Source organism: Herpailurus yagouaroundi, unplaced genomic scaffold, assembly GCF_014898765.1.
Source record: "Herpailurus yagouaroundi ecotype Mexico unplaced genomic scaffold, PumYag 191, whole genome shotgun sequence".
NCBI lineage: Eukaryota > Metazoa > Chordata > Mammalia > Carnivora > Felidae > Herpailurus > Herpailurus yagouaroundi.
Window position 1 is genome coordinate 2,634,358 of NW_024412422.1, and position 22,441 is coordinate 2,656,798.

Consider the following 22,441-nt stretch of genomic DNA (forward strand, 5'->3'; position numbering starts at 1 on the left):
TTGAGCCCCGCATCTGGCTCTGTGCTGACAGCTCAGAGCCTGGAGCCTGCTTCCGATTCTGTGTCTCCGCCTCTCTCTGCTCCTCCCCTGCTTGCCCTCTGTCTCCCTCTCTGCCGCTCTCTCTCTTTCTCTCAAAAATAAACATTTAAAAAACATTTTTTAAATGATAATGATGATCATAGTAACGTCCACTGACTTTTTACCAAGGGCAAGGGGCAGATGAGAAAACAGGCTTGGAGATTGAGATCACAAGTGACGTGTTTAAGGCTAAATGGCTATTGAGGGGAGTATGAAGTTACTTCTTGCTTTGTAACAGACCACCCCAACATGTGTGGCTTAACGACAGTTTACTGAGCTCAGGGTTCTGCAGCTGGGCAGTTGGGTTGTTCAGGGCTCGGCGGGGCTCCCTCATGTGTCTCTAGTCAACTGGTGAATTGGATGGCCAGTTGACTGGCCAGGCTAGCATGGCCACAGCTGATTCATCGATGCTCCACAAGCCTCTCAAACTCCGGCTGGCCAGCCCAGGCAGCTGGTCACGTGGTCACGTGGCACCTGGGTAGGGGTCCGAGTGCGGATGCAAAAGCCGTAAAGCGTCTTGAGGCCCAAGGCACAGAATCACTTCTGCAACGTTCTGTTGATCAAGAGCGAGTCTCAACGCCCAGATTCAAGGGATGAGGAAACAGACTTTGCATGGAGGTGATCTGCAAGGGAGCAAGACACAGGGAGGGAAAAGAGGGGGGGAGGGGGGGCGCCTTGTGCAAACCATCTGCCGCATGGAGAAACTGGGTTCAAATCCAGGCCCATCTAATGCCAAAGCTCTTACATTTCAACAGATACTGTAGAAGGGTTCTGAGCTTGTACAGTCAGAAGATGCTGATAAATCATTAATGTCCACTGGGTCCATGATAGTGATTTGGAGATGATTCTGGAGAGGTAGAACTGGAGGTTCAGAGAAGTTTCTATTCCCTTTAATTAAGACTGGAGGGGGTGCCTGGGGAGGGCTCAGTCGGTTAAGCGTCCGACTTCGGCTCAGGTCATGATCTCACGGTCCGTGAGTTCAAGCCCCACGTTGAGCTCTGTGTTGACAGCTCGGAGCCTGGAGCCTGCTTCAGATTCTGTGCCTCCCTCTCTCTCTCTGCCCCTCCCCACCCCCGCTCATGCTCTGTCTCTCTCTGTCTCTCAAAAATAAATGTTAAAAAAAGTTTTTTTTAAATGATCATTGCCACTAATTGCAAAATACACAGAAACTATATAGAAGAGACAGGCTGGCCCCAGGGTAGAACGTTTATTATTTCCAGCAGAGGGTGCTGTGTTATTTCCGTAGAAATGCCACTTAGCTAGGGGAATGAGCTGGACACCTGCCTTAACTGGCACCCTGCTTGTGTGTTAGCTGCTCTTCAAGATTAATACTCCAGGTCGCTGCCCATCTGTTCCACCTTGCAAGGTCTTCAGAAGATTCTTCAGATTCTTGTCTAGGTGGAACGTGCACAAACCCACCCTTAGCACTGCGGTTTCTCTTTAAGACCAGGCAGAAACGGCAAAGGGAGATCACAGGTCCCTTCTTTCCAAGCACGTGATCCAAACGGTAAGTCTCTAACTGCCAAGGGCTATACATTCTGAGGATTTTCGGTGGAAATTTTTTCACGCCACCGTCCACTGCTTCTTGGCATTGCTGTTTTCACTGCTCGTTCTTTTATTTTTCAGTGTGATTGTAATAATCCCTACACTTGGGATGGAGGTCAAACAGCTCATTTTCATCACGAACCACTATAAATAATGGCCAAATGGGGAGCACGACAATTACAGGAAAAGTGGTTTCTTGTGGCGTACGAGGCAAAGACAAGAAATTGAAAACAATCAGAGCATTAATCAACAGGGTTGCCGCTGTTTAAAAACAATGCAGTAGACCCGCGAATATTAACATGGGAAGGTTTCCCAAATGTCTTATTGAAAGCAGATCCTGACACAGAGAAGCTAGGGCAAATAGTTTACTCTGGGAGATTCTGCAACCCACGTCTCCAGATTGTCCCGTTTAAGGGAGAGGGAACCGTCATTTGTTGAGAGTTGCCCCTGGGAAGTTTAAATTCCTTGGCAAACTAGACTCCTAGCCTGCCACCGAGGTTGGCAGAGCAAGCCTTAATAAGCAGAGAGGGGCGCCTGGAACAGTCATCTGAGCGTCCGCCTTCGACTCAGGTCATGATCTCACTGCTTGTGGGTTCGAGCCCCGCGTCAGGCTCTGTGCTGACAGCTCAGAGCCTGGAGCCCGCTTCGGATTCTGTCTCCGTCTCTCTGCCCCTCCCCTGCTCATGCTCGCTCTCTCTCTCTCTCTCTCTCTCTCTCTGTCTCTCTCTCTCACACACATATAAAATAAAACATGAAAAAAAAATTTTTTTAAATAACCAAAGAAAGCACTCAGGATAGAGTTGCAGGAAGTGGCAGGTGGAAAACTGTATTGACAAGGAAGTTGGAAAAGTCGGGCATTTGTATGGGTTGAACTTGGACAGTATGCTGCATGTGGGAAGGAAGGAAGGAGGAAGGAAGGAGGAAGGAAGGGTAGAAAGGAAGGACAGGAGGGAGAGAGGAAGGGAGGAAGAGGGAAGGAAAGGAAGGGAAGAAAAAAAGATAACATTGCTTGCATTTATTTATTTAGCTAGAGAAGGGGCTGGAAGTTCGCAAAGCAGGCTCCCGGTAGTTATGGCTTTGGGGGCAATGGGGAAGAGGAAGAGGCATCATATACTCTGTATACTTGTGTATTGCTAACTTGTCTTAAACGAAACTGCATTCGTGAGGTGCTGCTGCTTCAGCTAAAAAAAATGTAAAAAGAAATAAGAAGACTGTGCTTATAGCTTCATGATAAGAAGAAATCCTTGACATCGAAGGACAGGAATGGCTCTGCCCCCAGGAACACGCCACGGCACAGTTTCGCAGTTAGCTGTTGAACTTTCCTGTGATGGAGGAAAGGTGAACATGCTTCTCGCTTTATTAGTAGTATTTATTATTATGATGATGATTTTTTTTTTGAATAATGTAAGCACACCGTGCGGAGAAGAGCATAAGGTGTCAAAGAAATCATCCACGGTAACCGCTGTGACCTCTGCAACCACTATAATCTGGGTCCCCGTTCTCAGAGCTGAGTTAGATGAGATTCCTGATGGTTTTTGCTGAGCGAGGTACCTGTGGGCATATACACTGGAACGAGTTTGGGGGGGGACCACTCTGGCAATATATATCAAAAGCCTTCAAAATACGCCTAGGCTTTGACACAAATTCTATTTAGCAGGGGCCTAGCCTAAGGAAGCCACGTGCAGACCAAAATGTCTTCAGCCTGATGACGTTCACTGAAGTGTTGTTTATCGTCGTGAAACCATCCAAATGAGGAAGTGGTTGGTGGGCTAGAAGCTATAGACAGATGTGGGTGAGAGTTTTGGCTCTCCTTATCTAACATAGATAGATCTAGAGATGAAAATGTGAATCAAAAGTACACACACACGGGGACACCCGGGTGGCTCGGTTGGTTAAGCTGCCGACTCTTGATTTCGGCTCAGGTCATGGCCTCACGCTTTGTGGGCTCGAGCCCCGCATCGGGCTCTGCGCTGGCAGCGTGGAACCTGCTTGCGATTTTCTCTCTTTCCCTCTCTCTCTGCCCCTCCCTGCCTCTCTCTCTCTCTCTCTCAAAATAAATAAATAAACTTTTTAAAACTTAAAATACGTACACACATACAGAGGATTATAATTACCCCATTTATTTGAGATGCTTACTGAGATAATTCATGTAAAACATCTAGAAGAATATTTGGCATATAGTAGGTCCTCAATAAAAGGTAGCTGTTATTAAGAAAAGTATGGTTCAGGGGCGCCTGGGTGGCTCAGTCGGTTAAGCGACATTGGCTCAAGTCATGATCTCACGGTTGGTGGGTTCGAGCCCCACGTAGGGCTCTGTGCTGACAGCTCAGAGCCTGGAGCCTGCTTCGGATTCTGTGTCTTTCTCTCTCTCTCTGCCCTTCCCCCATTCACACTCTGTCTCTCTACATCTCTCAAAAATGAATAAACGTTAAAAAAATGTAAAAAAAAAAAGAAACGTATGGTTCATGCATGTGATGGAATATATGTGTGTAAGAGGGTTTTAAGTGGTATGGTAATGCTATTTATAAATCAATGAAAAGTAAGGTTTAAAATTCTTTTTTAATTTTTTTATTAAAATTTTTTTTAACATTTATTTATTTTTGAGAGACAGAGTGAGACAGAGCACCAGCAGGGACGGGCAGAGAGAGAGGGGGACACAGAATCCGAAGCAGGCTCCAGGCTCTGGCTGTCAGCACAGATCCCTACGTGGGTCTCAAACTCACTGACCAGGCGATCATGACCTGAGCTGAAGTCGGATGCTTAACTGACTGAGCCAGCCAGGTGCCCTAGGTTCAAAATTCTTGAGTATGATCTTAGCTAGAGAGAGAGATTGAGAAAGAGGGATAAAGACAGAAGATCAAGACAGAGAGAATATACTAGAATACTTATACTGTGAAATGAACTAGATGACATTGCCTTTTCTTCATACTTTTTTCTAAATAGAGTGTATATACCTGAACTACTAAAGCCCTAACCTTTCCTCTGAGGCTCCTAAGAATTCTTCCTTCTCTGGACAGAGGTGTCCTTTTCTCATTATTCTGAGAAAGACTTCTACTGGCGTTAGAACTGTTCCTAAATCTCAGTGGTATTGCTAAGACCAACTTTCAAAATGTTAGATGTTATGCAGGGAAGGACGTCATTCGTAGAAGCAGAGGTTCCATAGAAGCAGAGGTTAGTCAGAGATTCCTGTATAAGTGATTTATTTAGGGAATGCTCTCGGAAGCCCGTAAAACCGTGAAAGAGGCAATAATGTTGAAAGGAAGAAGTTAAGCAAAAGTATGGTTTCTGGTGACGTCGAGACTCGAGCTGATCCCACAGGGAACTCAGGAGTGTTCTTTGTTCCACAAGGTCTGTCCTACCTTGAGGCAATGGAATGGGACTTTTGTAAGCACATACCAGTCTGTCCTGGGGAGAAGGGTTGTAACTCCTAGACACTTCTCTGGTGAGGCAGCCACAGTTGCTCAAGAGCAATCCCAGAAGAGGGTTGCAGCATTAGCAGCAGCAGCTGGGAGTTGGACATGAACTAGTAAAGGGGCATCCCAGGAGACCTGGATGGGTCACCAGCATCCGTCTGCCCCAAAAGGGTTAATGGAAATGAGCCTCTCTCTCCACGGCCTCCTTTATGAGGAACCAGGAGAGTAGCTCCGATGCTTGACTTAGGTGGGAGATGTGGGGAAAGAGAAAGCCTGCTCTTCCTAACAAGTTGGAAGGCAGCATGGGGAAGTCGTTTAGAAGTTTCCTTCTCTTCCCAACGTGGCCGGCGGCTGAGGAAGTGGAAGGCAGGGGAAGGGGCACGAATGTAGTAGATGGAGGGGTCGATGCAGTTAGGACGTTCGTTACATTCAGCAAACCAATAAGTTGATTGAGCAAATAAGAAATATATTGAGGAGAATGAGGCCCCCGTGTCTCAATGTCGGAGAAGGGAATTATAAACATGGAAACCGGGAGGGTTAGAAAGAACCCTAACCTTCTGGTTGGACTGGAATCGAAAGTATCAGTAAGAACTCGTTGTTTTTTTTTAAAATATATATACACAGATAGATATAGAAACATGTGGGTGTATGGAGTGCATGTGGGCAGAGAGAAATGGAGAGACCAAGATAGATGATAGAGAGAGAGAGAGAGATCTCTTAGCTGCATCCACTGAGAAGGCCTAGAAGCAACGACAGCCCAGCAGCAATGAGCACACTGACATCAGTATTTGGTTTCTAAACACCGTCTTCTACCGAAAGGAACCAGAACCCCTTAGAAAAATGGCTGACGCCACAGCTGGGACCAGGAAAACACACCATGAACTTGGACATCTTGTTGTGCCAGAAAGTAAAGAAGAGTTCAAGGAATGATGGAGGCATATAAAAGAGACATAGGGAGGGGCACCTGGGTGGCGCAGTCGGTTAAGCGTCCGACTTCAGCCAGGTCACGATCTCGCGGTCTGTGAGTTCGAGCCCCGCGTCAGGCTCTGGGCTGATGGCTCAGAGCCTGGAGCCTGTTTCCGATTCTGTGTCTGCCTCTCTCTCTGCCCCTCCCCCGTTCATGCTCTGTCTCTCTCTGTCCCAAAAATAAATAAATGTTGAAAAAAAAAAATTAAAAAAAAAAAAAAAAGAAACATAGGGATTGGTTTAAACGGTCTTCCAATGAGAGGCACCTGGGTGTCTCAATTGGTTAAGCGTCCAGCTTTGGCTCAAGTCATGATCTCATGGTTTGTGGGTTCGAGCCCCACACTGGGCTCTGTGCTGCTGGCTGAGAGCCTGGAGCCTGCTTTGGATTCTGTGTCTCCCTCTCTCTCTCTGCCCCTCCGTCGCTTGTGCTCTGCCTCTCTCGCGGTCTCAAAAATAAACATTTTTTTAAAAATTAAAAAAAAAAGCCTTCCAACGGTCAGATCTGGGACAGTCTGAGCATCAGAAGAATAATGGTAGTAGTGGGTTACAACCCACTGAATAAAATAGGAATCTGCAAGTTCATACTGATTCGTTGAATGAATAGGTAGGTAGGTAGGTAGGTAGGTAGGTAGGTAGGTAGGTAGGTAGATAGATAGATAGATAGATAGATAGATAGATAGATAGATACAGGGGAAAAGGGAAATTCCTCCTTACAGTAGAATATCCATTCTAAATGTAGAAGGAACAATGGAAATTTAAAAAATACCACCTGTTACCATCATAGTAGTGTTGATTCAGGCAGGTATCGTCCATGGATGGGATACCGAAGCTGATGGGTAGAGGTTCTAGGGAGAACAGGATATTGGCATAATCTCTGAATTTTTCCCCGCAAAGTAATCCCAGATGGAAAAAGGATAACTTTAGGGTGGAGAAATCTTTCAGACACCATCTTGAGCCAGTGATGAAGGTTAATGTCACCAGTGATGAGATGAGTTGACACCATATGGCCCTGATGTGAGGCACTGGAAGGAGCTTAGTATCATTTCTGCGGGGCTCTTGCCAAGAAAACATGGCCTGAGTCTGGTCACAGGGAGACAGCAGATGGACTGAAGAGGAGGAGCATCCTACAGAATGAAAGGCCTGGACTCTTGAAGACTATTCAGGACGTGAATAAGAGGGAGAAACCTGAATGATGTTCCAGATTGAAGTTGCCCGTTGTCGCACTACCCTATTTTCTCCTATATTTGCTGGGTTGTGGGCAGGGCTCCGTGTCGGCAGTTCTAAATTTGAGAATCATGTGGGGAGTGAGTTAATGCAGATGCCAGAACCCCACCCCTGAGACTCTGTTCCCAAGGGTTTGGGGTGGGGCCTAGGGATCTATGACCTTAGCCGTCATCCTAGGAAATTCCGAAGTAAGTGGTCCACAGACCACCCTCGGAGGAATATTGGCCTAGAAATTCAGAAAGCGGTGGCAGCCCTCTTACTCAGTCCCGACCTTAACTTTTTCTTCCTGTCTCTCTGCTTTCCCAGGGTGACGCTGTACGCGGAGTTCCTTCCCATGAAGGCCAGAGCTAAGTGTATCTTGCTGATTGAGGTAAGGAGGGTGGTCTGGGTTTCCCAAGAGCGCTCAGTCCCTCAGCAGGAGATTCTCAGGCGTCTTGAGCCACAGGATGAGGAAATGGGAGGTTAAGAGAGCTCTAACAGACTCAGTGTGTGGAGACTTAAACGGGTCAATTATGTCAATTCTGACATGGTCTTTTTGCAATACGGATAAACCCTTCAATTGACAAAAAAAAAAAACAAAACCCAATCAATCTCTTAGGAAAATGGTGGCAGGCAGGTGGTATTTCCTTCTTGGACTTCACGTGGCTTTTATCTGAGAGTTGGTGCCGAGAGTTGGTGCGTAAGGGGACCAAAACTCCTGTCCCCCATCCATATCATCACCCTCCACCCCTGTTTGTATCCAGGCTCACCTGTGTCTTGTGTGAGGGGCCACTTCTGTAGCCTAGAGGCTGCCTTAAAACTCCCTCGGTCCAGCTCGTCCCTCCGAGCCTTCTTTCTGCCAAGGTTTTGTGACCCGTTTTCCAATCATGGTTCTGGAAGATCTCAGGGCCAATATGTAGCTGCCCAGTGACCCCTCTAGCATGCAGGCAGTAGAGTTTATTTGTCCTTTCGGACACTGATGCCCACAGTGACAACTATGATGCCACTCCGACGTCTCTAGTCACCATGACCATGTTGACAGTAGTAATCACATTGACGTCACTGCCCAACTTACCACCCAGACTGCATCTACCCCTGATCGATAAGGATTGTAGTCATCTGGTCCATGCTGGTATGGATGAACCAACTATTTAAATATTGAGATGCGTTTATGCCAGCAGATCTTGGTCCCTGATTACCCCTCATCACCTGACACCCTGTCCACTCTTAGGACCCCCTAGAACTTCCCATGATCTAGCGTCTGAAGAGTTAACTCCTGGCACAGTCATGGTATATGTGTGTGTGTTGAGAGCAGGGGGTATATGACCAGTGTCAGGTGCCTATCCTGGGTTGGTCCAGTTTGTTAGACATTTTGACTATCACCCCCGGTTGGCAGCAACAGAAATAGACTGTGGTTGAGTTCAGCCAAAGAGGATTTAGGAAGGCTCTCGGAGTCCCCCAGAACTGATGGAGAAGCTGAAGGGCCATGTTTGGCAATGGACAATAGTTGTAGAGCCTGAGCAGGAGACCGCATACTCAACTTAGGATAGTTTGAAGAGGGTTTGATAAAGGAACTATTTCTAAATAGCCCCAGGCCTGAAGTGCCAGTTGCCAGGCAAAGGCAGGAAGTAATTAATTAGCAGCCCAGAGAGAAAGAGAGACAGAGTTGTGTGTCCAGGGCTGTTGGACAGGTGCTGTGACCTGCTGAGAGATGCAGCCAGCCCATGACCACCGTGCAGGGAGGGAGCCAGAGGAATAAATGCCCCCACATCTCTTTCCTTTCTCCCTCCCTCCCTCCCATGTCCTGTGGGGCTCCTCATTGGCTGTAGCCAGTGGAAAACCAGAAGACAGGGAGCCTGTGGATGCAGTCCATACAAAAAAAGCAAGGTGGGAAAGGATGGTGAGGCAAACAGAAGATAGTCAGCCCTGCAGGGAAGAGGCAGTTGTGATAAAGGATACTTGGGCGAGAGAGATGGATGTCAGTAGACAAAAACAATATGTCCGTTACCGTATTGACCTCACACGATATTGATGGCATCGATCTCCCTAAACCAGAGCTGCCACATCGTACCCACTCCAGTGGGTACCACGCAAATATGACAGAGTGTGGATGGGCCCCTCAGGAGATGAGCAACATGATGGCCCTGCCCCCAACTATATGAAAAACAGGAAAGACGGCCATTCCGACGTGGCTGACCACGAGGACCCTCGCCCGTGTCAGTCGCGTTGTCTGCAATGAGCTCATGTGTTGGCCACGCTGCTCCCATCTCGCTGATCCCGTTTTCCCCTGCCAGGTCTTCTGGGCCATCGGGACAGTGTTCGAGGTGATCCTGGCCGTGTTTGTGATGCCCAGCCTGGGCTGGCGCTGGCTGCTCATCCTCTCGGCCGTCCCGTTGCTCCTCTTTGCGGTTCTGTGTTTTGTAGGTATCCTTTAAGAGATGTCAACCTTTACGGGGCACCTGGGCGGCGGCTCAGTCGGTTAAGCATCCAACTTTAGGTCATTATCTCACGGTTTGTGGGTTCTAGCCCCGCGTGGCGTTCTGAGATGTTTGGGATTCTCTCTGTTTCTCCCACATCCTCCTTCGTCCCTAAGTGCTCTTCTTCTGTCTCTGTCTCAAATAATAAAAAAAAAAGATCTCAACCTTGGCCGCTTGGCTTTCTGCTGTCCAGCCGTTCACTGTGTTTCAGTGGGGAGGAGGTAAAGGAGGACACTGTCCTGCAGGGATTCTTTGTAAGATGATGTTTTTAGAACTCTGCCAGCCGCACCGATTAATAATAATAATAGCAACAGAAACAACAATCATTGCATGAACCCATTCCAGGTATCGTGCTAAGCACTTTGTCTGGATTCTCTCACTTAACCCTCTCGACAACCTTTACGAGGTGGGATCTATCGTTATCCCCATTTTGTGGATGAGGAAATGGAGGCACAGAGAGGTCAAGTAATTACTCAAGGTCCCACAACCAGGATAATCAATGACAGAGCCAGGATTTGAAGCTAGCCCTCTGGCTCCAGAGCCCTAAGCTTAAAGACTCCACACCCCGCTGAGATATGTGGCTGGGACCCCGTGTTCTGTTCCACCCTAATCTGCCACGCCTGTCCCCACAGTGGCTGCCGGAGAGCGCAAGGTATGATGTGCTGTCCGGGAATCAGGAGAAGGCCATCGCCACCTTAAAGAGGATAGCGACAGAAAACGGAGCCCCCATGCCGCTGGGGAAACTCATCATCTCCAGACAGGTCGGTGCCTGGCCCGCTGTCTGTGGCGTGTGTGTGTCCGTGCGCCTGGGCGGGAGTGTGTGCGTGGGTGGGGCATGCTCTCCAAGGAGGTGGCAAATTCTGAGACCAGCAAAAAGTGCACAAGCAGACTAATTCCCCAAAAGCCAATTTTCCTGAATTAACTTGCCAGTGTATCTTTTTTACCAAAAAATGTTTCAAGGAACTTTTTGAATATATGTAGCAAATAGGAGTATATTTTTCCTGTGTATATATTAACACATTTATTTCCTCAGTATATGCTCTCTATAAATATGTTAATGGATCTATTTCTAAATATATTAACCTATTCCAAAATATAGTCAATAAATACAAACATTCTCAAATACATTCAATAAACCTATTTAATGGGTGTTGTCTTTTCATTCAAGAATATACCAAAAAATATATTTTTATTCATGAGGGCTATTCACAGGTAGACTAAGCCACCTAAAACCCATAATCTTTTTTTTAAACATTTAGCACGGTTAAATAAGCAAGCGTTTCTCAAACTGCTAAGAAAAATGTTTTCGTTAAATATACCTAAGAAGAATATTATCACAGTCCTAGAATATACTCTTTTAAAAAAAATTTTTTAACATTTATTTATTGTTGAGAGACAGAGACAGAGCGTGAGCATGGGAGGGGCAGAGAGAGAGGAGGAGACACAGAATCCAACCAGGCTCCAGGCTCTGAGCTGTCAGCACAGAGCCCGACGAGGGGCTTGAACTCACGAACTGCGAGATCATGACCTGAGTCTAAGTCAGACGCCCAACCAACTGAGCCACCCAGGCACCCCCTAGAATATACTCTTAAAAAGAACATTGTAGGGGTGCCTGGGTGGCTCTTGGTTTCAGCTCAGGTCATGATCTCACAGTTTGTGGGTTCAAGCCCCGTGTTGGGCTCTGTGCTGACAGCACAGAGCCTGCTTGGGATTCTCTCTCTCCTTCTGTCCCTCCTTTATGCTCTCTCTCTCTCTATTGCTCATAAAAAATAAATAAACTTAAAAAAAAAAGAACGTTGTAGAGCAAAGATTTGATAAATTAGCAAATTATATGAAATTGGCAAATGGGTCATTTAATCAACCTTTGACACATTGGCTTCTGGTGAATTGATTTTCAGTACATTGATTTTTGTGATCTTAACCTAGAGCTGGCTTGGGAGGGCATTAAATGGTTGGATGCCCCTTGGGTTGACTGTCTGCTCCCTGGGTGCATGGCACTGCCCGAGAATCCCTGGGGGTACCAGGCCCAAGGAATCTGCTTCCTGCTACAGGGATTGCAGAATGTTTCCATCCTTGGGGAACCAAGCCTGTAGACCTTGCTGGGTCCTGGCTGGAGGACCTCACTGGGCCGGGAGACTTTGTGCCGTGGGATCGGGTCCTGGGTTCCCGGAATCTGAGCACGTAGCCCACCAGGAGCTTCCCTCCCTGCTGTGGGTGCCCACGGTCTTAGGCTGCTGGCTGGGGCCCATACTTCTCGAGGGGAGGAGAGCAAATTGCACGTTCTTGTCTTGAAACAGGAAGACCGAGGCAGAATGAGGGACCTTTTCACGCCCCATTTTAGGTGGACAACCTTGTTGCTGTGGTTTATATGGTAAGAGCTGTTTCTTGACACCTTGATCCCCTTCATTCATGCCCTGTTTTGCTTTCTGTTTTTTTTTTTTTTGTTTTTTTTTTTTTTTTTTCATTTATTGATTTTTGGGACAGTGCGAGAGACAGAGTGCAAGCAGTGAGGGGCAGACAGAGGGAGACACAGAATCTGAAGCCGGCTCCAGGCTCTGAGCTGTCAGCCCAGAGCCTGATGCGGGGCTCAAACTCACAAACCGTGAGATCATGACCTGAGCCAAAGTCGGACACTTAACCGACTGAGCCACCCAGGCGCCCCTTTGCTTTCTGTTTTTACGTGATGCACAGATAGCTCTTTGATCGTGGGCAGCAGTTCCAAAATAAAGTGGTTTGGATATGACTTTCCTGATTTCTGCCTTATTCAGGTATCACCCGTGCTATTCTTCGTTGTTTTCTTTAATTGGACTCCCTTTTTACTCAGATAAATGTCCTTTTTAACTACGTTTTTCATTTTAATTCCAACACAGTTAACATGCAATGTTATGTTAGTTTCGGGTGTAGAATACAGTGATTCAACAATTGTATGCATTACTCAGTGCTCATCATGATAAGTGCACTCTTAATCCCCATCACCTATCTCCCCCATCCCCCCAGCATCCTCCCCTCTGGTCAGTTCTCTATGCTTAAGAGTCTGTTTCTTGATTTGTTTCTCTGTCTCTTTCTTTTCCCTTTGCTCATTTGTGTTGTTTCTTAAATTCCACATATGGATGAAATCACGTGGTATTTGCCCTCTGACTGAGATACTACGCTTAGCATTATACTCTCTCGTTCCATCCATGTCATTGCAAATGGCAAGATTTCATTCCTTTTTATGGCTGAGTGATATTCCATTGTATATGTAGACCACATCTTCTTTATCCATTCATCTATCGATGGACACTTGGGCTTCTTCCATAATTTGGCTATTATAAATAATGCTGTAGGGACGCCCGGTGGCTCAGTCAGCTAAGCATCCGACTTCGGCTCAGGGCATGATCTCATGGTCCACGAGTTCAAGTCCTGCATTGGGCTCTGTGCTGCTGACAGCTCAGAGCCTGGAGCCTGCTTCAGATTCTGGGTATCCCCGCCCCCCCCACCCCTCCTCCGCTCACACTCTATCTTGCTCTGTCTCTCAAAAATAAATAAATGTGAAAAATAAAAATAAAAAAAACAATAAATAATGCTGTAATAAACATGGGGGGGGGCGTATATCCTTTCGAATTAGTGTTTTTGTATTCTTTGGGTAAATGCCCAATAGTGCCATAACTGGACCATAGGGTATTTCTATTTTTAATGTTTTGAGGAAACTCCATACTGTTTTCCAGAGTGGCTGCACCAGTTTGCATCCCCACCAACAGCGCACAAGCGTTTAGATAAATGTCTTTTAAAACGCAAAAAAAAAAAAAAAAAAAAAAAAAAAACTTAACAGCAGGCCATAGAGAGAAGGCCCTCCTCAAGAGAAATATAGTAAAAAGTAGCTAGATTGATGATTTGCCAAAGCTCTGAGTTACTGTACTTAATAGAGAGAGAGGCAGATGTTGAGGACTCATTAGCAAGTAAGTGAGACTAGGAAGCCATCAAAATACAGTTGACCTTCAACAGTGCAGAGTGGGGGTTAAAGGCACAGACCCCTGAGTAGTTGAAAATCTTTTGATCCCCCCGAACTTCACTAATAGCCTCCTATTAACCAGAAGCCTTACTGATAACATTAACCAGAAGCCTTACTGATGAACACCTATTTTGTCTGTTATATGTATTATATACTGTATTCTTAAAGTAAGCTAGAGAAAAAGTGTTATTAAAATCATCTTCAAGAGAAAATGTAATTGCAGTATTTATTGAAAAAAAAAAATCTCCTTATAAGTGGCCCCTGCAGTTCAAACCTGTGTTGTCCAAGGGTCAACTGTAATTGAAAGGAAAATGATAATGCCTGCTCCCTTACTCCTCTTTTCGGGCCATACGGCCTTCGGTACACCAGTGGCATGGGACCCATGTTTGGGGAACCACTGATTTGGTCAACACGTGCAGCCTTAGAACTCTCAGTCCTGATCCTGGTCTGTTTTCCTTAAAATGCGGCCATTCACGATGGCTGGCTGTGGGCAGGGTGGAAGGGAGGGATTTGTACAGAGTAATTACCTGAAAATCCACAACCAGTCAAATCTCAGCTATTCTTTGAACTCTCTACGAAATCATGTATGCAGCATGAATAGTGTGCAGAAGGGGCCTGGCTAACACTTTTCGCAGTTCTGGTGTAACCACTTATCCCTTTCCCTATGCACCTTTGAGGAGAGGTGCTAATTGGCAGGGGATCGTCCTGAAAAGTGGTCAGTTGCAGGCAAGTGGAGAGGAAGGCCTTGATAATAAACAGAACTGGGCTCCAATTCTGCCCATGCGTTCCTGAGAGCTGAACCAAGCATTTATTAAACACCTGCTGTATGCTCAATACAAGTGCTCAGTCTGCGGGATTTTTGAAAAGGGAGAGGAGGTGGTTGACCTAGTTAAGGGTGTCTGTCTTTGCATGCATGTGACTCATTTGAGCCGACGCTGCCCAAATACCGAAGCAATTAATTAGAGACTGTTTCTTGCCCCCAATAGAAATCACTAAATTTGCTAGCACATATTGTAACTCAAGGAAATTTATCACCATGGACTAATTATGACAGTTCCCACATAACTGTACTACAGGATGAGAATGTTCTGGCCCTACAGACTTGAGTGTCATGGTTCCTGGGACAATTGGGAATTAATTCACTGGGTCATTCTAATCTCAAATTTTAGGGAAGTCTGCCGACTCCACACTTGTATGGGGTACACAGCAGGTGTTTAATAAATGCTTGGTGAGTTGATTCAACTCTCAGGAGTTCAAGGGTAGAGCTGGAGCCCAGTTCTCTGTACTATCAAAGTTTTTCCGTCCTCTTCTCTCTCCACATTGACCAACTTGGCCCAGAAACCCTGACGGATGTCAGCCATGACTTTTTTCTTCCAAATCTTGGTTCCCCAAACTTTTATTCCCTATTGCCAATTGTGAAAAACAGCCTGGTGTTCTCTGTAATATAATACAGTTGTTGGTCTTTCAAAGGACACAGGATCACATACCTTTAACACACCGCTATGCTTTGTACCTGCCATTTTCCTGCTCAAGGGCCCCAGGAACTGCCACCCCCCCCCAAAGCCCCAGTGTCACCCACGTCCAAAGACTGGTCCTCGCTGCCATAGACGCAAGTCCTTCCTGATGGGTTGGGGAAAGGGGATCTTGCATTTCTCCCATCATTTCTTTACCTTTTTTTGCTTCCTTCCTGGCAGGTTTTCCAATGCGTTTTCTTACTATGGATTAGTTCTGCTCACCACTGAGCTCTTTCAGGCAGGAGATGTCTGCAGCAGTGAGTATCAAACTCCCTTTACCAGCTAACCACTCCTGCCCCCCCCATACACAGTCACACACACGTCCCCGCCCCTCGGTCAGCCCTTCCTGAGCCCGGCCACGCACAAACGCCAGTGACTTTGTCCCACAGACTCCAGGGAGAAAGTTTCTTCCACATCTGAGCACAAAAGACCTGGACTGCGGTCCCCGAGATGCTCTGTAGAAACCCGAACAATCTTGTCGCGATAGGAGGGACATTATAGCAGAGTCACCGCTTATGTCACGCAAAGGGCTCGATGAAGTACAACGCTGAGTTTGATGGCTGTGACCCTGTGCGGTAATTCTCACGTGCATGTGAAGTCGGAGAACCGGGTAGGATCTCAACCCTGGCCACACCACGGAATCACCTGGGGCCAGTGAAACGATGCCCGGGTCAATTTACTCAGCATCTCTGGACCCGGGCGTTAGTGGCTTTTAAAAGCTCCCCCGGCGATTCTCTTGTGCAGCCGGAGGTGGGAGCCACCGGACAAAAGGAACAGCCAGAAAGCAAAGACTATATGCACATGTCTGGGATTTCAAACAATTCTATCTTTAAAAATAGGTTCCTAGCATGGAGCCCAGGGTGGAGGATAAAGGGATCAGGTTCTCACTTGTCTGTAGGATTTACCTGGTTATCTTTTTCATAGTAAGCCTCTATAAGCTTAGTTAATAGTTTGGTTTATTGGTGTAAGTGAGGATTTAATGAGTTCGTGGCTCAGTCGCAGGTTTGGGATTTGGTTATTGACTACAGATCACATGCCCCCAACAGTGGACCCGCTTAAGCAAAACAGAGGAGGATCCAGGAGAATGTTACAAAGCAGGGGTTGGCAAACTTTTTCCAGAAAGGGCCAGCTAGTCAATATTTTAGGCTTTGTGGGCCATACAAAGAAGGAAAAAAAGCTGTGGACAATTGGTTAATGAACAAGCATTGCTCGTGTTCCAATAAAACCTTATTCGTGAATGTGAATTTGGGGCATCCAGATGGCTCAGCCGGTGGAGCATCTGACTCCTGATTTCGGCTCAGGTCGTGAGCCCAGGGTCATGGCATTGAGCCCTGCATCGGGCTCCTTGCTGAGCATGGAGCCTGCTTGGGATTCTCTCTCCTTCTGCCCCTTTCCTCCCACTCACGTGCTCTCGTTCTCTCTCTTTCTCTAAAATAAAAAAAAAAGTTTAATGAGTACGAATTTGGACTTCATATCATTTTTATGTCATGAAGTGTTATTCGTCTTTTGATTTTTAAAAATCATTTAAAAATGCAGGGGCACCTGCGTGGCTCAGTCGGTTAAGCGTCTAACTCTTGGTTTTTTTTTTTTTTTTTTTTAACGTTTTATTTATTTTTGAGACAGAGAGAGACAGAGCATGAACGGGGAAGGGGCAGAGAGAGGGAGACACAGAATCGGAAGCAGGCTCCAGGCTCCGAGCCATCAGCCCAGAGCCCGACGCGGGGCTCGAACTCACGGACCGCGAGATCGTGACCTGAGCTGAAGTCGGACGCTTAACCGACTGAGCCACCCAGGCACCCCTCCAACTCTTGGTTTCTACTCAAGTCGTGATCTTGTGGTTTTGTGAGTTCAGGCCCCGCATCCAGCTCTGCACTGGCTGCAAGGAGCCTGCTTGGGATTCTCTCTCCCTGCCCCACCCCCGCTCTTGCTGTCTCTGTCTCTTTCAAAATAAATAAATAAACTTAACAAAAAAAGTTTTTTTAATGTAAAAACCATTCTTAGCACGCAGGCCAGGCAGAAACAAACTGGAGACCAGATTTGGCTTCAGGTGATAGTTTGCCAACTCCTGTTAAAAGCTCTCTCTTGGGATGCCTGGGTGGCTCTGTCGGTTAAGCATCCAGCTTCGGGTCAGGTCATGAACTCATGGCTTGTGATCTCACGACTCATGAGTTCAAGTCCCACATCGGGCTCCGTGCTGACAGCTCGGAGCCTGGAGCCTACTTCAGATTCTGTGTCTCCCTCTCTCTCTGCCCCTCCCCCACTCGTGCTCTCTCTGTCTCTCAAAAATAAATAAACATTTAAAAAAAAAAAAAGCCCTTTCTTCTACCTGGGCAGAAGTGATACCATGGAACAAGCCCACGGCTGGAAATCCAGGAGCCTGGGTTCCAGCACTAAGTAGCTGTGTGATCTTGGACAAGTCGTTTATTCAATATTTTCTATAAGCCAGGTACTGATCTAGGTGTTAGGGTACATCAGTGACCACAAAAGACAAATATCCCTACCCTGTGAGCTCATGTTTTGGTGGGGAGAGAGAAAAAGAGAGAGAGAATAGCTTAATAAGTGAGGCAATGACATAGTGTGTTAGAAGATGATGGGTTAAAGAAAAAAATTTTAAGAAAAGGTAAAATCATGCCTCTCATACAAATCTATAATGACCGCATGTCAAAGATTTTAACTCATCAGTTAATGAATGAATTAGTTAAGAACTGTGAAAAGTCTGAGGATTTACCTATTTTCCAGCTAACAGGTTAGGCGTGCACAGCTTCCACAGATGCCCGCAAAAGACACAACACTCCTGGATCAGAGACAAAGGACTTTGCTACTCACAGTAATAGCAGTAGCTGGAGTATCAGCATTTCTTACACCAGTGAGGAGCTCCCATTCCCACAGGGTGATGTGAAGAGAGGAGGTCCCACCTCCAAGAGCAGTGGGTTATGTTACAAGAGAGGATCTCTGAGCTTAGGGCACCCAGCTCTCTTACACTGGATGGTAAGCCTGCCTGCTCTTGCCCTGTGGGGAGACACTAGACCATTGAAGGCCCTAAGCAAGGCCCTGTTCCTTACTCCAAAGGTAGACGCTCCCTGTCAAGGCTGTTGGTTAAACCAAGGTCCTTGAAAAGATAGTCCAGGACAAAGAAAGTCAGTGCCTCTGCTTATAAACCATACAGAGATGTGAGCATCCATGGAGAATTGTCTACTAACACCGGAGGTCTGCTAACACCACAAGAGGTTACAACTGGTTCGAAGGAGAGTTCAAAAGATACATGTATATAGGCAATCAGAAATGCAGAAATGGCTTTACAATTAGAGGCACAACTTGTCAGTATGCATAAGGCAGTAATCAATTGCATCATCAGACACAACTTGCATTTTGATGAACTAGAAGCCTTTGCATTAATACCAATATTCTATAATGTGCATAGCTCAAAGATAATGAAAAGCAGGACAACCTATCAGGGTACACTAGACAAAACATTTTGCCCGTTTCAAAATCTTTCACGCTGTTTGTTAACAAATGTATAGGAAAAGGAGACAGTCAAGCAGGGCCAGGGAGGTCAGGAGGGTGGGGCAGAGCAAGGGGCGGTGGGTATGTTGAAGTTTTAAATGGGGGTGCTCAGGGTGACCTCCATGAGATGAGATTTAAAAAGATATTGGGGCGCCTGGGTGGCGCAGTCGGTTAAGCGTCCGACTTCAGCCAGGTCACGATCTCGCGGTCCGTGAGTTCGAGCCCCGCGTCGGGCTCTGGGCTGATGGCTCGGAGCCTGGAGCCTGTTTCCGATTCTGTGTCTCCCTCTCTCTCTGCCCCTCCCCCGTTCATGCTCTGTCTCTCTCTGTCTCAAAAATAAATAAATGTTAAAAAAAAAAATTAAAAAATAAAAATAAAAATAAAAAGATATAAAGGACATGAGGAAATTAGTCATGGGGTCTATAAAGAGCATCCCGGAAGAGGCGACAGCCAGTGCAAAGGTCCTGACGCAGGAGTATTGAAGGAAGAGCAAGGGTACCAGTGTTGCTCGAGTACAGTGAGCAGAGCAAGGGAGAGAGAGAGAAGGTGAGATCAAGGAAGTCATGAGGGCCAGGTAATATTGGTGGGGATCATCGAGGCCACCCTGGAGTCCGTCTGCCACAAACGCACCTAGCGTGTGCCATTTCTGGGCTAAGCGCACTCCTATGCACAGCCTGCTTTCATTCTCCTACCCCCCCTTGCCCCGCGGTTTCATTAGCTCCCGTTTTGTGAAGAAACGGAGGCTCCGAGAGATAAAGCGCTGCTGGTTGGGATTCGAACCTGAGTCTGTCGGACTCCGGAGCCTGGGCTCTTTCCACGGTGTCCCAGCTGAATCGTACCCAGGGGAGGAAGTGTGGGAGCAGGAGGGCGTGGTTCTGAGAACGGCTCTTCTGTCTCCTGTCTCCCACCTTCCAGTCTCTAGCCAGAAGAAGGCAGTAGAAGCAAAATGCAGCCTGGCCTGCGAGTACCTGAGTGAGGAGGATTACATGGATCTGCTGTGGACCACGCTCTCTGAGTTTCCAGGTGAGGGAGCTGTGGGAGGTGGGGGCGGGGGCAGGGGAGCCCGTGAATGTGGCCGCTGTTGATCTGGTGGCTCCACCTGGTGCTGCTGCCTGGGAGAAAATCCCCTTTCTAGGGGAGCTGGAGATTAGTTTTTCAGCCCTTAGCTGCAAGTTGTCAAGAACGGTAAAGGCTACTTAACAAATGAAGCCGCCTGTGTCACGCTCCCTGGCAGAAGACGTGAGACTCCTGGGTCAGAGACAAAAGACTGTTACCCATGGCACAGCAAACAACATGAACAGCGTACTAGTGTCCGCTCCCCGTGCTCTCAAGTCCCACAGGGATGAGGAGGGAGGGTCCAAGTGGATGCCACACACGCAATGGAGTAATGGGTGTAGCTGCTGTGCTCTGACTCATGTCCTCTGATGAGAACCCGCTCACTGAAGTGTGCACAAAAGCTGGTAATGGATGATGGTTGCTACTTAAGGAGTTACCTGAGCATTCCCTACCATGTCGTGAGTGATCTACTAGTCCCTAGATTCTTGACTCTGTGTTCCACAGTTTTCCTTGGCTTCCCAATATCTTCCTCAGTCCCTTTTTCACTTTGCTTACCTAAGGAATCCCAAGCTTAGGGAACCCAGATCTTTCTTAATGGGCTGCCAGAAACTTGTCCAGCTTTTGATCTAGAGAGATGCGTCATCTTTATGGACAGTAAAACAGGCTTGCTCTTTGCTCTGGAAGGAGACGGTCTCTCTATCTTCGCAAGGCTGTTGGCTATCCGAACAGAACAAAGGGCAGCCAGTACACAAAAATATAAGAGATCCATGGAGAATTGTCCCCCATCAGCACTCACACTGGAAGGACTAGTGGGGAGTCAAAAAATCCAAACCTGCACATAAAGTGAAGGTAATTTATCTTTTTCCTGTAAAAAACTAGTACTTATTACAACAAGAGTGTCTGGTATTTATTGAATGCTTACTTTACGTATGTCAGGCTCTATGCTAAATGTTTTCTAGATACGTCTCATTTAGTCTTTTGTAAAATTTTAGTTATTGAAATTCAAGTTAGTTAACATACAGTGTAGTATTGGCTTCAAGAGAACCCTTTGATTCATCACTTACATATGACACCCAGTGCTCAGCCCAGCAAGTGCCCTCCTTAATGCCCTCACCCATTTAGCCCATCCTCCTACCTACCTCCCCTCCAGCAACCCTCAGTTTGTTCTCTGTATTTAAGAGTCTCTTATGGCTTTCTTCCCTTCTGTTTTTGTCTTATTTTATTTTTCCTTCCCTTCCCCTATGTTCATCTGTTTTATTTCTTAGATACCACATCTGAGTGAAATCATACGATATATGTCTTTCTCTGACTTATTTCGCTTAGCATAATACACTCTAGTTCCGTCCATGTTGTTGCAAATGGCAAGATTTCATTCTTTTTGATTGCTGACTAATATTCCGTTGTGTGGGTGGGTGTGTGTGTGTGTGTGTGTGTGTGTGTGTATACCTGTATACAGGTGTATACACACACACACACATATCTCACATCTTCTTTATCCATTCCTCAGCTGATGGGCATTTAGGCTCTTTCCATAATTTGGCTATTGTTGATAGCACTGCCACAAACCTTGGGGTGCATGTGCGCCTTTGAATCAGCATTTTTGTATCCTTTGGATAAATACTTAGTAGTGCAATTGTAGTAGGGTGGTTCTATTTTTAATTTTTTGAGGAACCTCCATACTGTTTTCCAAAGTGGCTGCACCAGCTTGCATACCCACCAACAATGCAAAAGTGGTCCCCTGTCTCCACGTCCCCGGCAACATCTGTCGTTGCCTGAGTTGTTAATGTCAGCCATTCTGACAGGTGTGAGGTGGTATCTCATTGTGGTTTTGATTTGTGTTTCCCTGATGATGAGTGACGTTGAGCATTCTTTCACGTGTCAGTTGGCCATCTGGATGTCTTCTTTGGAGAAGTGTCCGTTCATGTCTTTTGCCCATTTCTTCCCTGGATTATTTGTCTTTTGGGTGTTGAGTTTGATAAGTTCTTTGTAGATTTTGGATACTAACCCTTTATCTGATAATGTCATCTAGTCTTATGAAGTAGCACAATTGTTCCCATTTTACACCTGAAGAAACTGAGGCTCAGGGAGGTGTAGCAAAAACTGTTCCTGGCAACTTGCAGCTGCCAGTATCTGCCTCTCTGTGCCTGAGGACGATCTCAGGAGGAATGGAAAGCTTCAGTATCTAAAAGCAAACAAACAAGGTGGCTGCAAGTGTCAGGGAGTTAACACCTGGGAGCTGCTTTCAAACGGTGATTGCAGGAGTTGGCGGTGTATAAATACCCCAGCTTCCTCGCCCATCAGGCAGGAGAATTCTAAAATGGATATTCCATACTGGCTCCCAGAGCCCCCCAGTGGAATTGGGTGGAAATGACCCGCAGTGGTAACTTGCTTGACATGCACTCTTGCCTTCCCTTCTGCATCTTACTTTCCCACCCTCCTATTGGTTCTTCTTTGGGTTGCCTCTCAACTAAACACTTGTACCTGGGCCCTTGTCCCAGGATCTGCTTCTCGGAAAACCCAGCTAAGACGCTAAGTGTCCCACACCCGGCAGGGCTGAGCGCTGTGGTCCCACCCCAGAGCCCACGGTCTTCACTCATGACTACGCCATCCATCTATCTTCCAAAAGCCTTCCCGCAAATAGCTCACAGTAAGAGTAGGGACTCAGAGTTAGACACCACGTTGCCAATAACCGTT

At 46.7% G+C, this 22,441-nt stretch overlaps 1 protein-coding gene across 2 annotated transcripts in view; it reads left to right on the plus strand.

Moving 5' to 3' along the window:
* SVOP (SV2 related protein) overlaps positions 1-22,441 on the plus strand; it is a 77,174-nt gene that overhangs the window by 45,516 nt on the left and 9,217 nt on the right. The window contains exons 7-12 of one of the 2 annotated variants that reach the window (XM_040443637.1): positions 7,533-7,596; positions 9,500-9,625; positions 10,315-10,443; positions 11,980-12,053; positions 15,368-15,444; positions 19,607-19,714. In XM_040443637.1, coding sequence (XP_040299571.1) covers positions 7,533-7,596; positions 9,500-9,625; positions 10,315-10,443; positions 11,980-12,053; positions 15,368-15,444; positions 19,607-19,714 — 578 coding nt within the window. The remainder of the gene's footprint in view (positions 1-7,532; positions 7,597-9,499; positions 9,626-10,314; positions 10,444-11,979; positions 12,054-15,367; positions 15,445-19,606; positions 19,715-22,441) is intronic. The other variant, XM_040443638.1, reaches the window with a different exon arrangement.